General features: G+C 35.1%; 1 protein-coding gene across 13 annotated transcripts in view; it reads right to left on the reverse strand.

Moving 5' to 3' along the window:
- Window positions 1-14,669, reverse strand: part of HIPK1 (homeodomain interacting protein kinase 1) — a 51,306-nt gene that overhangs the window by 17,284 nt on the left and 19,353 nt on the right. For all 13 annotated transcript variants that reach the window (XM_077842794.1, XM_077842802.1, XM_077842795.1 and 10 more), the window contains 6 exons: window positions 13,116-13,239; window positions 5,324-5,443; window positions 4,431-4,517; window positions 3,561-3,745; window positions 3,091-3,253; window positions 1,582-1,807 (listed from right to left, as the gene is read on the reverse strand). In XM_077842794.1, the coding sequence (XP_077698920.1) occupies window positions 1,582-1,807; window positions 3,091-3,253; window positions 3,561-3,745; window positions 4,431-4,517; window positions 5,324-5,443; window positions 13,116-13,239 (905 nt within the window). The remainder of the gene's footprint in view (window positions 1-1,581; window positions 1,808-3,090; window positions 3,254-3,560; window positions 3,746-4,430; window positions 4,518-5,323; window positions 5,444-13,115; window positions 13,240-14,669) is intronic.

Consider the following 14,669-nt stretch of genomic DNA (forward strand, 5'->3'; position numbering starts at 1 on the left):
GAATTAATACATGTAGAAACAGAACATTATCTGGTGTGTACATAAGAGCATCCGCATTACCTTAATTTAAAAACTCCCTTTTGTCTGGAAATTTTATGATTTGCTCTAGCTCCTCAGGTTATTCAGACTTCCTAATTAGAAAAAATTTTCCCAAACTTACACTTATCTAATTATACCAAAAGGAGTTACACCACTTTCCCCCTCTACATCGAATCTACCTTTTGTTTTATTAAAGGAACTAAAATGTTCTGCCTCCTCTTGTAAATATCCCAAGAAGCAGCAAGACTTCTGAGTCCCACATATGAAAACTGTTCCCATGAGACTCACTTTGGAAAAGGTGAGGGGGAGGTGGGCGGCTGGTTTGCTGAATTCAGTAGAAGAATCACTCAACATATAACAACCCAAAGGTATAGAATTTACTATTATGTAGCAGACGCAGAAAATAATTTGGTAAGTTAGGCTAAATTTGCATTTACGGGTTTTGAATCTGCTCCTCCGCTCTCCCTGTGGTTTCTCCCTGGTTTACATCGCTATTGCTCTCCTGTCCTCCCGGTAATCTCTCAGTCTCCCCTAGCCCCTCTTTTCCTTCTGCTTGCTCCGACTCTGTCAGAAACCAAACAAGAGAGTCACAGTCAATAAGTAACTAAAGTAAAAAGATAAAAATGCTACCTGCTTCTATTTAAAGTGCTATGACACACCTAAGTCCTAATTTATTACCACAAAGTACTAATGCTGACTTTCTGTTGGGAAAGTCAAGTGTGTTGTCAGGATTTATCCTTAATATAATTTAACCTTTTAAATGGTTCACCATATCAATAAACACATTTCCCATATTTTGGAATAAAGGAACTGGATAGACTCAATTATAGAACAACAATGAAAAAAATGAGGAAGGATGGGAAAGTGAAAATTTAAATCTTATTGCAACACATGGGGTCAGAGCCTCCTCCTTCAGCTATTCTGTTCCTTTGCGGATAGGAGTTTGCAGGAACAATATGATTCATAAGCTGAAGCAGATTTTAATGCACGCCCCACACAAATACCTCAGCTTATAGAATTTTTCAGTTCAATAAACAATAATCTTTATTTTTGGATATAATTCATGAGGTTTCTATATCCTGAAGTATAATTTTTTTACATTTTAGAATAAAATTACCTTTTATTTGGAATGCTAATTTTATCTAATAATGGAATGATATAGGAAATAAGAATCAATATAGAATTTGTTTACAACAAATTTCTTCAAGCTTAGTATTTCTGCATATTGATAAATACATGCTTAAACAAGGTATAGGACACTGGTACAAGGTCTCAGTGGGCAAGAAATTGACACTAGGGCAGTTCAAATATGAAAATGTTCACTGAACTCCCATGATGTGTCAGTATCATAATTAGATAAATAACCAATGTAAAAAAGGTAAACCCACTTTGTTAATTTCAGTTATCTTCATATTCAGAGACAGAATTTAAAGTTGTCAGAGATCAAAACTAAACAGCTAGATACCTACACTAAGGAACTACCTAAAGCAAGATTTGTAGGTCTGATATGATACCATTTAATACAGATGTTTCCCCACTTACTCTGAAAAGCAGGTGGACATACTATAAATGTTTGTTGGAACGGATCTGTCTGAGTGCAAATTTGAGTGGTTCCAGGCTGCAAGGATACGCCCTGCTGGGCAACTCCAGGAACTGGTGCTGCAGATGATGGGTACAGAGCCGACTGGTAGTTTAGCAGTGAGACATCTGAATTAGCCAGAGAAAGTGTAGCAGCTGCTGCAGTAGAACTGGAAGCTAGAACACTGGCCTAAAAACAAAAAGATTATAGTTGTACACTGGTATAAAATGGAAAGAACAGTATTTTTACACATGCAGAATCCATCCAGAAAATCTTAAAATAGAGTTTTGAAATTCAGTATTAACTATCCCTGAAATAATTCTCTGCTTAAGAAGTTTTCCCAATCTCCAAATTTAAGGTATATTATAAGGTTGAAGAAAACAAAGAATTAAAAAATGGTCCTACACTGACTGAGGACAGCCTCATCTTTCTTTCTGTGCGAAAAAGTTGCTGGATGTGAGATACCACCAAATCTCATTTTAAAAGTAGTCCTAGCTAAGAAATTAGAAAGCTCACATTTTCAATAACAAATGTAAATATTCCATTTGGCAAACAAATGCAAAACTACTTTTTTTTTAAAAAAAGATTTTATTTATTTATTCATGAGAGACTGGGGGTGGGGGCAGAGACACAGGCAGAGGGAGAAGCAGGCTCCATGCAGGGAGCCTAATGCGGGACTCGATCCTGGGTCTCCAGGATCAGGCCCCGGGCTGAAGGTGGCGCTAAACCACTGAGCCTCCTGGACTGCCCCAAAACTACTCTTCAAGTTAGTTATTGGAAAGACCAAACTGAACTTTTAGAAACAGTGAGCAGATTGGTGGTTGCTAGGAACAGGACAACAGGTGGGAGAGAAAATAGGTGAAGATCGTCAAAGGGTACAAACTTGCAGTTACGAGATAAATAAGTTCTGAGGATCTAATGTACAGGATAGAAAAAAATTATGAGAGGGACGCCTGGGTGGCTCAGCAGTTGTCTGCCTTTGGCTCGGGGCATGATCCTAGGGTCCGGGTTCGAGAATTGAGCTCCTTGCAGGGAGCTTGCTACTCCCTCTGCCTGTGTCTCTACCTGCCCCCTCTGTGTCTCTCATGAATAAATAGATAAAATCTTTAAGAAAAAAATTACTGGAAACTCCTTTCAGCACATGTAATGAGATATATAAAATCTTTCCAACAGAGAAAGTTAGTGGCTAAAGTCAGTACAACTAACAGTGGTAAGTAGTACAATAGCTATGGTCTGTTTATGGGACTATGCTAAGACTGAAAGCCTGGATTACGTCTTTGTATTTAATTTTCGGTGGCACATGACTGGTAGGTATCATCAGTCTACTTGCTCTTCCATCACTTTTGTCATGTAAAAAATGTGAGAAGCAACAAGATCACCAAAGCAAAGACTGGTTTCTTTATCCCAACCTGTACTCTTACTACTCTTTACCCCACTTAGGTTTTTAGTTTCCAAAATCATTTACTGAATACCTGATTGTGCACTGTATTAAGCTGGTTGCTGAAGCTCATGGTTAGATTTGTGCTTGTATTTGGGGCAACATGAGTAGTAAAGGGACTCTTGATCTGACTCACTGTATCATACATGTGAACCCTCCGCTTGCAGATCTCCATATTCTGAAAGCAAGACTTAACACTGAAAAAAGAGATTAAAGTTTCAGTAAAATGAATACTGAGATTTAAAGAGATAACAAATAACTCAAGATGAATACAGATCAACATTTTCCCCCAAGAGTATTCAGATAAAATGAATCAAGAGTTTTTATAACCATAAAGAGAAAAAATACACCTTAAGTCTCATGATTTTTCAATGAGAAAGGAAAGCATCAGTGAGCCAAATATGCAAAGTACCAAGGTTGCTGCTCATGTGATCATTCCACTGAGCTATAAGATGGTAACTCAACAGAGAACCACACCATGGCAAATGCCCAGAACATACTCACTGATTGCTATGTGGAAAATCCAGAAGGTGAGTCATTGTCACAAACTGATGGTTAAGAGTTTTCAGAGGAGTAATTCTCTTATCTGCATCAATTGTTAGCATTTTTTTTAACAGATCAATGTATTCTCTTCGATCTGCCTTCTCTGCCAACATATCTGTTCCCTCCAAATCTGTGGACATATTCACCTTCCAAGGAAAATTTAGAAATATTATACTTCATCACTTAACCTTTAAAGCTGACACTAAACATCTGCATAACAGATAGACAGACATAGATCTCAAGAGAAAAACCTGAGGAAATTCTTTTTAATTATAGTATAATCATTTTCACAAGTGGAAGCTCTTCTTATGCTAATTAAAATCTTCAGTTTGGTAGAATTTGTGGCAGAATAAAGCTGAATGAAGTCTTTTCACTCAAAATTTGGATGAACAAGTTAAGCAAAAGCAATTATCATTACTTAAATGTTAAAATTTCTATTGTTGAAAAGATTAAATGATATAGTTAAGTAAAAAGTGTTTAGACAGAGTTTGGAACATAATAAGCACTCAATTAAGTTCTTATGTCTTTATTTAGCAGAGAAAAGAGACAGGAAAGAAAGCTTCATAAACAATATTTCAAAATAGTGACAGGCAACAAGACCAGTTAATCAAATGTAAGGGAGAAACAGATAATTCTACAAGTATCCTTGGTTAGGATTCAAATGTTCTTTTAATACATGGCAGAATATTAATGAACTTTTTTCTCTAAAAAATGAAAGCAGACTAGAAGATAACAGATTAAATCTATTTTTTAATATAACTAATAAATGGAAGTATGTCTCTGATTAAGAGATATGTAAAAGTCTGGCTTCCTTAAACTTTCTCTACTCACCTGAGCCATGTCATCTAAACAATTAAAAATGTACTTTCGAGCTTCTTTTGATTTGATTCCAGTCTCCAATTCATGTTCTTCTGGTGTCTATAAAATACAAATTAAAAAACAAAATTCCATCGGTATGTTATTTTCATATTTTGTTCTAAATTAAAGCCAAAATACAAAGAAACAATTGTCATCACCTGCCAACCAGAAATGGCAAACATGAAAGTAATTTACAACCAAAAAATCTGGTGGAGATGGGACCTGAATATCTGACTTCCCTTTCAACAGTGTTAAATTAAATGTGGAAAAAATGATGTAGCATGATGGTTCCTGAAAATGTCATGTAAGAGGGGGACATTACCATTTTTCTCTTACAGTTACTTCAAATTAAATGACATTTCAAATGCTAGCTATTAAACAGGCAGGCTCAGGCGAAGAGATTCACAGGGTTATTCAAATTACTCAGAGATCTCTCAAGCTAAAGGCTCAGAAGTAAAAAGCAGGCACTGGTATTTGTTTCATGAAAATACGTAAGGCCTTAGCATGGGGAATTAGGAAATTATGTTGTTTTCTCCTATTTATTGAGAATTCTCTAAAAAACAGTCATTGCTAAATTACTCTAGTTCTTCCTGTGACTTAATGGTGAGCACTATTCTCCATACTCCCCTCTCAGCTGCTGGTTCAAATACACAAAATAATCTCAGACAACCAAACAGGTGTTTAGTTTATTTTTTTAACTAAGGATCAGGTCAAAGAGGTACAACAAAATAATTTTTCCAAGTACTTCTTTCTGCAAACATAATTCCCACCACCACCACCTCTTTTCCCTCCATCTCAAGAATTTAGTAACTAAAACGTTGGGAGTGAGGAGTACAGGAATGGATAGTATAGAAAGGGAGACAGACCTTCAGCCTCCACAGTGGATACCCCAAATTAGGATCTCTGTTGAAAAACCTGGTTGTTTTTGTCCCAGCACTGAGAAGATATTCAGCAGGCAGGCCTTGTGTTTGTGAAATGTAACGAATCTGAAACATCAAAACCATTAAAACACTGATTTGGAGTGAAAAGGAAAATATTAAAAACTTTTACACTAAGACATTATTAGCTCTAGCCAAATCAATATAAGTGAAATTTATCTGTAAATACATATTTACGCTAACCCACTCACAGGTAATTCCCAAATATTTATTCAGTTGTTTCTATGTTACTAAAATTGTTATTTACAAGGAAAATTCAGTTTTGAAAATTTTGTGTATAACCATTTTTGCTTTTTTGTAGACCTCTGATACATAGTTCAGAAAATGTCAGGAGATTTTTAGGACAGAACAGAATAATTTCCAACAAACTACCTCATGGATCACCAAGGGATTTTGTTTCATTTGTTGATACATCACCAAATTTAAAAGATCAAGAAAACATTTTTTTTTATAAGCTACTTTCTCCCTTAACTATTCTAGCTCCTGTCAATTGTCCCTACTCTAAATTGCCATAGAGTTTCTCTCTCACATCATAAAATTAAACACTTAATTTAGCTTCTCTATCCCTACATTACTAGAGAGCAGGCACTGTGTTCATTCAATCAACATTTACTGAATACCTACTATGAACTAGGCTAGCAGTTCTCAGTCTGGTGTGGGGACCCTTGGTGATCCCTAAGATCCTTTCAGGGAGTCCACGAAGTAAAAACTATTTTTAAAAATAATACTTCTCTGCCTTTTTCATCCCCTTCTTAGGGTGTACAGTAGAGATTTCCAGAGAGGATGTGTGATGATGTCATTGCTCTAATGGCTAACAAAACATGTTCTTATATATACTTGTGTTTTAAAAATTTCCCAGTTTTATTACTCACATTTGTTTGCTTCCACAATTCTAATGACCCAAGAAAGCAACAGAAGAAGTAATTTGCTTTTCTCTCCACTACTGAGAGTGATACAAGAAGTAATCTTTTTTACCACCTCCTCCATATTTGAATGGCTGTACTTAAGATGAAATTAGAAAGCAGGGAAATAAATCTTACTTTCCACCTCTCCTCCTAAAAACTTTAGTTTTAGTGTCTTTTTAAGTTATACTTTTTATTTTTATTTTATTATTTTTTAAAAGATTTTATTTATTTATTTGAGAGAGAGAGAGAGAGAGAAAGCAAGCTGGGGTAGGGGCAGAGGGATAGGGACACAGAGAGAGAGAATCTTAAGCAGACTAAGCATGGTGCCTGAGGCGGGGCTCGATTTTAGGACCCTGAGATGATGACCTGAGCCAAAATCAAGAGTCCATGCCTAATGACAGCCGCCCAGGTATGCCCAGTTTTAATTCCTAATGCAGTATATACTAATATATATAAGCTATACAAACAGAGCTCTTTGGGATCCTCCCCAATTTTTTATCAGTGTAAAGCAAAGGTCAACAACCTATGGCCTATAGGCCAAATCTAGCCTGCTATCATGAGCCAATTTCAGATAAGAGCAGGATATTATTCTTGATCTGTGAGACCTACATAATGGAAGCCAATAAATCATTAACAAAATAGAAAATATATTTTAATGTAGATAAGAACATTTTAAATGTGAATATCTTTTGTGTACAAAAATGGTGAATTTTTTTTTAAATCGAGGATAAAATCTGTGTAATAAAATATTACCCAGACATTTAAAATGATAGAGTAGAGGGGCACTTGGGATGGCTCAGACACAGTTAAGCATCTGACTCTTGATTTTGGCTCAGATCATGACCCCAGGGTCTTAAGATCAAGTCCCAGGTTGGGACTAGATGTGCTAGGCATGGAGCCTGCTCACGATTCTCTCTCCCTCTCCCTCTGCCCCTCCTGACCCTGCTCATTCACATGTGCACATTCACACTCTCAAAATAAGTAAAATAAATAAAATGACAGAGTAGAAGTACAGTTATTGACACATAAAGATATTTCACAGTATATTAAGTAGAAAAGTAGATTACAAATTAAATAACCTCACTTTTTTAAAATATCACATTTCACTGATTCTAAGAGGCACATTTTTTCATACTAACATCTTTGAAATCAAGGTAAGTCTTACAACTGATAACTATCCTGATTTAATTAGTAGCATTCTTTCTTACAGATACAGAAAAACGGTATATCTTTGAATCAATGGTGTCTTAGATATCATCAAATACAGTATATATGCTTATATATGTTTATTATCCCTATATCCCTAAGTTTATTAAGCACAACAGAACTATATATAGCACATATATTCATTCATTCTTTTAGTAAGTACATATTGAGCCAGGCACTGGTGATTTTAAAAATAGATATGGTTCCTGCTCTCATAGACTTTGCAGTCAAGTGAGGGAGACAGATACTGAAAATTCAAACTGAATTGGCATTCTGGAAAAAAAGAAAAAAAAAAAAAAAAAGGCTTCTATAAAAATAACAACAAAGAAACCCAAGCTAGACTAGGGACTAGTAAGGAAAAGCTCCCTGAGAAAGTAACACTTGCACTAATGAATCAGTAGGCACTGACTAGATGAAATGAATGGGTGGTGCTATAAGACTATAAGCACAGCATATATAAGAGCCTGTGCTGGAGGGAAGCATATTCTTAACCAATGCTGAAATGATGCCAATCGTGCTAGAGGATGAAAAGCAAGAAGAAAAGGTAGAATATCAATCTAGTGGGAGACAGACAGGGGACGGACAACCCAGTTAGGGGCTCAGAGGCCATATTAAGGATTTAGCCCTTTATTCTAAAAGAATAGGGATCCCTGGGTGGCGCAGAGGTTTAGTGCCTGCCTTCAGCCCAGGGCGGATCCTGGAGACCCGGGATCGAATCCCACGTCAGGCTCCCGGGGCATGGAGCCTGCTTCTCCCTCTGCCTGTGTCTCTGCCTCTCTCTCTCTCTCTCTGTGTGACTATCATAAATAAATAAAAATTAAAAAAAAAAAGAATAAAAAAACCACTGAAGAGCAGGGAAGTAGAATGATCTAATCTGTGTTCTGTAAAAATCACTTTGTAAAAAAACTGGAGATCTCAATCATATTATATAATTCTTATATGTTATATATAAAACTATTACATAGTTATTTAATATGTTTCCCATCACCAAATTATAGCCTCCATGAGGGCAATACAATGCTTTAAGCAGCACTATATCCCCAGTGTCAAGTAGGTACTCAATAAATACACGATGAAAATTAACAAATTATATACATAAATAAATACAAAATATGCCAAATCATAAACAGGGTTACTTCTGAAGGATGGAACTACTAGAAGTCGGAAGTTTTATCTCTTGGCTTACTGCATCTTTTCTAATTTTTCTGTAATGATGCACTTAAAAAATTAAAACATTTAAAAATTTTAATATTATAGAATGAGTTTCATTGTGAAAGTAGAATGGAAAGCTATCATCCAGATACTGCTTCTCACATAGCTTACAATAGAGCAAAAACAAAAGTCCTACATTTATACAAAGTATTACTGTCTGTTATATTAAACGATTAAAATGTTTCCAACAAATCTGAAGCTATTAACTAATATTTCAAAAATCATAAATATCTGCTATAAAATCTCAGCTATAATATTTATGAAAAATCTATAGCTGATATCCTACTTAATAGTGAAAAACTGAATACTTTCCCCCTAAAATCTGGAACAAGAATTTCTGTTCTTATACTTCTATTCAACACTGTTACTAGTGCTTCAGTGCAAAGCAATTAGGCAAGGGGGAAAAAAAAAAGGAATCCAGACTGGAATGGAAGATGTAAAACTATTTTTATTTGTAGATGGCCTGATCTTGTAGATAGAAAATTGTAAGGAATCCATCAAAACAATTAGACCTAGAGTTCTATCAGAAAATTACTTGAGGGGCATTGGATGGCTTAGTCAGTAGAGCATGCAACTCTTGATCTTCAGGTCATGAGTTTGAGTCCCATTTGGGCATAGATATTAATTAAAATTAAAAAAGAACCTTGAAAGAAAGAAAACTACTAGAAAAAATTCAACAAGACTGCAGAATACAGTATCAATTACAAAACTCATTGTATTTCTATAAACTAGCAATGAACATTCTGAAAATAAAATTAAGAAAATAATTCTATTCACATAGCATCAAAAAATACTTATAAATAAATTTAATAAAAGTAATGTAAAACTTATACTCTGAAAATTATAAAATGTTACTAAAAAAAACCTAAAAATTCTGGTCACATTTATGGGATCAGAAGATAAATATTAAGATGATGATACTTCCCAGAGATCCAATGTATTCAACTATTAAAAAAATAATAATAACTTTTTTGCAGGAAAAAAAAAAAACCTAAAACCTACACTAAAATTCACATGGAATCTCAAGGGCCCTTGAATAGCCAACACAATCTTGAAAAAGAACAAAGTTAGAGGACTAACACTTCCTGGTTTCAAAACTGACTACAAAGCTACAGTAATCAAAACAGTGTGCTACTTGCATAAATACAGATGTACAGATCAATGGAACAGAACTGACAGTCCACAAATAAATCATGTATTTATGGTCAATTGATTTCGATAAGGATACCAACACAATCCAGTAGGAAAAGAACAGTCTTACAGGCAAATGGTTTTGGAAAAACTAAATATCCACATGCAAAATAATGAAATTGAATCAACTTAAAATGGCTTAAAGACCTAAATGCAAGAGATAAAACTATAAAGCTCTTACAAGAAAGCATACAAGAAAAGCTTCACAACTTTGGATTTGGTAATAATTTCTTGGATATGATACCACAAGTACAATCAACAAAAGGAAAAACGAATTGGGCTTCATCAAAATTAAAAACTTTTGTGCAAACTAAGCTATCAATGGAGTGAAAAGGCAATCCCAAGGAATGGGAGAAAGTTTTTGCAAATTATGTATATCTGATAAGGGATTAATACCCAGAACACAAACTTCCACAACTTAACAACAACAAACAACCTAAATTCAAAAATGGGCAATGAAGGGATACACAGGTAGCTCAGGGTTTGAGCCTTCAGCTCAGGGCATGACAGGTCTGGGGATCCAGTCCCACACTGGGCTCCTTCTGGGAAGTCTGCTTCTCCCTCTGTCTATGTCTCTGCCTCTCTCTCTGTGTGTGTGTATCTCATGAATAAATAAATAAAAATCTTTAAAAAATAAAACAAAAATGGGCAATGGACTTGAATAGACTTTTCTAAAGATTGATTGATTGATTTTTAGAGAAGGGGAGAGAGAAAGTGAGAATCTCAGGCTGACTCCCCACTGAGCACAGAGCTTGACTCGCGCTTGATCTCACAACCTCAAGATCATAGCCTGAGACAAAAATCAAGAGTCAGACGCTCAGCTGACTGAGCCACCCACGCACCTTTCGAGTAGACTTCTCTGAAGAAGATATAAAGATACCCAATAAGCACATAAAACAATGCTCAACATCACTAACTGCTGGAGGAATGCAAATCAAAATCACAATGAGATTATCACTTCATATTCTTAAGGATGGCTACTTTTTTTTTTTTTTTTTTAAAGAAAACAACCAGTGTTGGTAAGGATGTAGAGAAATTGGAACTCTTGTGTATTGCTGGTAGGAATATAAAATGGTGTGACTGCTGTGGAAAAGTTTGTTTAAACATAAAATTACCATATGACCCAGAAATTCTACTTCTAGCTATATACCCCCCAAAATTGAAAACAGGGACTTAAACACTTGTATGCCAATGTTCATTGCACCATTATTCATAATGGCCAAAAGATGATAACTCAGCAACCATCAACTCACAAATGGACAAACAAGATGTGGTACACATATACACAGTGTACTCAGCCATAAAAAGTATTAATGTTCTGATGTATGCCATAGCATGGATGAGAAACATGCTAAGTAAAAAAAACCCAACACTGAAAACCACACATTGTATGTAACAAACATGATAAATTACAATAAGCCAAATCTATAGAGACAGAAAGTACATTAGTAGTTGCCAGGGGTGGGGGAGGGTGGGGGTTAGGAAAAAATGGGCACTGAGTGCTAATCAGGTACAGGTTTCATTATGGAGGGATGAAAATGTTCTAAAATTGATCATGGTGATGGTTTACACCCCTGTAAACATACTAAAAAATCATTGAGCTGTACACTTCAAATGGCTAAATTAAACGGTATACGAATTATATCTCAATATAAGTTATTTTAAAGAAACTCGGCTGTAAGAACAGAGATCCTGTCACTAAAATCTTTTTGTATAATGAGAGAAGCATCAAGATAACCTATCCCCAGTCCTGCTCTACAACAGCAGTATCCTATTTATTCAGCATGGGAAAAACGACTTCCTCCTACCACCCACAGTTTCACATCTATGTACCAGGAAAGAATTCTCTCAAAACTATCAGATCATTTCTTTTAAAAAGCCCCAGTTGTACCTTAGCTTCTATATCTAATTTCATTTGGTTCCACTTCCTGGAAAATTTACAGTACCAATCTGTCTACTAACATTGAAGGTTGGCCCTAAGAATGGCACTTGAGGGGCAAGGTTTCTAATTAGGGATCCACAAATCCCCTAAATTTGTACTCAAAATACTGTACACAAATTTTTCTGAGACAATCCATACCCGTATTTCATCAGATTCTCAAAATAGTCTAAGACCCAAAAAGGAGAATCAATGGCTTATTTCAACCAACTGGTTTTGCATCATTTACTCTCCTTCACACTTTTTTTTGTAAAATAAGAAACCTGGCTTTCTTTCTCACAAGGTGGAAGAAAAAGGGTCAATTATAAAGCTCAATTACTTATCACATGAGCTACTGATTTTTGTTTCAAAGACATGCCCAAAGAGTCAAATTTTTGGAAGGTGAATCTAAAATGAATCAAGGAATCAAAATCCTAAGTTGAACAGGGGAAAATACTATTTTATTCTTTTTTCCTTTTAATAATTCCAGATAACCATTTCTTTCTTTAAAAACAAACAAACAAACAAACAAAAACAAAACCCTCACGCACCTACTATGCACCAAACACAATGTGAGGAGTTGAGGATACATTGGTGGAATCAAACAATCTATGCCCTCAAATTGCTTACAGCATTGTGGTTAGAACCACTTTTTTAAAAAAAGAACAAGAAATAAGAATTCACAATTTCCATGGCAAAACCTTTTCCCTCAGCACTTAGCTCCCTGGGAAATCATAGCATATCCTGCAAAGTTTCTCTTTTTGAGACACAGACTATCTATTACAATACTTTTCAACTCATACAATTTCCCTCCTAAATCCTATTTTATAGAAACCCAGTGTACATCACAGCTTCTGGGGCCCAATGTGTTTCAGTATGTAGAAAGTACTTATTTCAGCATCTGTCATGTATAAAAGGAAGTAACAGTTCTGAATGAGACAAAGTTCACTCTTTAAATTCCAACTCCTCATCCTTCTTTACTTTCATTATCTTAAAAACTCACAAGACACGTTTGTTAACCAAAACCAGTCTCTAATAAGTCATGACAGATCTGGAAAAGTACTAATCTAAGGTAATACGAAATAAAAAACCTTTTAAAATTGCTGTACTGCAAATATACCACCAGCCTAAGAAGCAGGTAGAAAAATCCTACTCTTTAAAAAAATCTTTTGTAACTGGACTGCTCTTTCCCTGATATCTAAATACTTCACTAGTACATTTCTTCCTCTAGAATCTATTTCACTAGTATATACTTGCTTTCTCTTTCCATCCAAATATATACTCTTACCTGATCATATTCTGAAGCACCAGGATAAAGAGGCCATCCCAGGAACAGCTCAGCTATCACACAGCCCAATGACCACATATCAATGGCTTCACAAAATGGTAATCCAAGAATAATTTCAGGGGCTCTAGCAAAAACAAAAATAGCAAATTAAAAAACAAACATTACTTGGGGAAATTAACTACTTTGACTAAGTCCTGTTTTAGTACCAGCCTAAGGGACATACTTATTTAAAGAACCTGAAAACTATGTGTGATATAAAATCCATCATTTGAAACTTCTGGAGCCAGATGTGTTTTGGAATTGAGATTTCTTTTTAATTTAAGAAAGGTAGTACCAAGCATAAAACTACATATTGCATAATAATCCCAATGGAGTTTAGGGAAGCACCCATAATCAAACACAGTAATATTTCTACAACAAAACAAATGAACAGTCATACTAAGTTGGCTGAATACTTTAAATAGCCTCACATTGGTTCAAGACAGATTTTGCCAATAAATGAGCTTATACAAAACTCAGAAAAAGTTTTTTAATTTTGAAATCAGAGATAACGATCGCAGATTTATTCTTTTTACTCTTAGCACCTTTTTAATTATAGAAAAATCAATTAAATGACCTGATCAATAAATACCCCTTGGTAACAGAAATGCCTTCTATAGAGACTTAGTGGTTGACAACACTACAGAAATAATCATTTCTATTAATGCTCTAAGCGAGAAATCTAACCCTAGGGAAGCTTAAAGAGAAGACTAAGATAATATCATAAACTAAGAGCTTTATATATATGACCACATCCAAGGTAAAATTATTATCTCTACTTATAGGGGAAACTGAGGCAAACAAAGTAATTTACCCCAAACCACAGTTAAGTGGAAGGGCTAGAATATGAACACTGGCAGTCTGGCCCCAGAGTTGAGTATATTGTAATGTTTTCAAAAAAGTAAAAGTTAAGTATATATCCACCTATATAAATCTATTTGGCATGGTGGTATACATGGCATTTTTCAAACTATGACTAAAATTATGAGGTAAATGGGCTTAAAAGGGGGGGATATTAACAGGTATTACTAATGTCAATAATAATAAAAGATGATGCTTATATAGTGCTTACTCTGTGCCATGTACTGTTCTAAGTTACAAATGTGGTCACTTACTCCTTACAATAATCCTATGAAAATAAACATTACTACTGTTAAGTCATCAATCCTTTTTTTTTTTTTTTCTTTTTTTTTTAACTAGACTCCTTGCAGGGGCTTGAACTCACAACCCTGAGATCAAGACCTGAGCTGAGATCAAGAGTCGGACACTTAACCAACTGAGCCACCCAGACACCCCATGTCATCAATCCTAAGATGTATGCTTTTTTTTTTTTTTCACATTTTAACATCTCTGAAATCAAGAAGATTCTTGCAAATGAGGATGTATCTTAGCTTAATGGCAGTGCTTTTACTTTCTTATTGGTACAAAATGTTTCATCTTCTAATCAATGGTATCTTAGATGCTACATAATAAAGTATCCTTTCCATTTTACAGATGAAGAAACCAGGCACTGAG

This window comes from Canis aureus, chromosome 12, assembly GCF_053574225.1.
Source record: "Canis aureus isolate CA01 chromosome 12, VMU_Caureus_v.1.0, whole genome shotgun sequence".
In the NCBI taxonomy this organism is placed as follows: domain Eukaryota; kingdom Metazoa; phylum Chordata; class Mammalia; order Carnivora; family Canidae; genus Canis; species Canis aureus.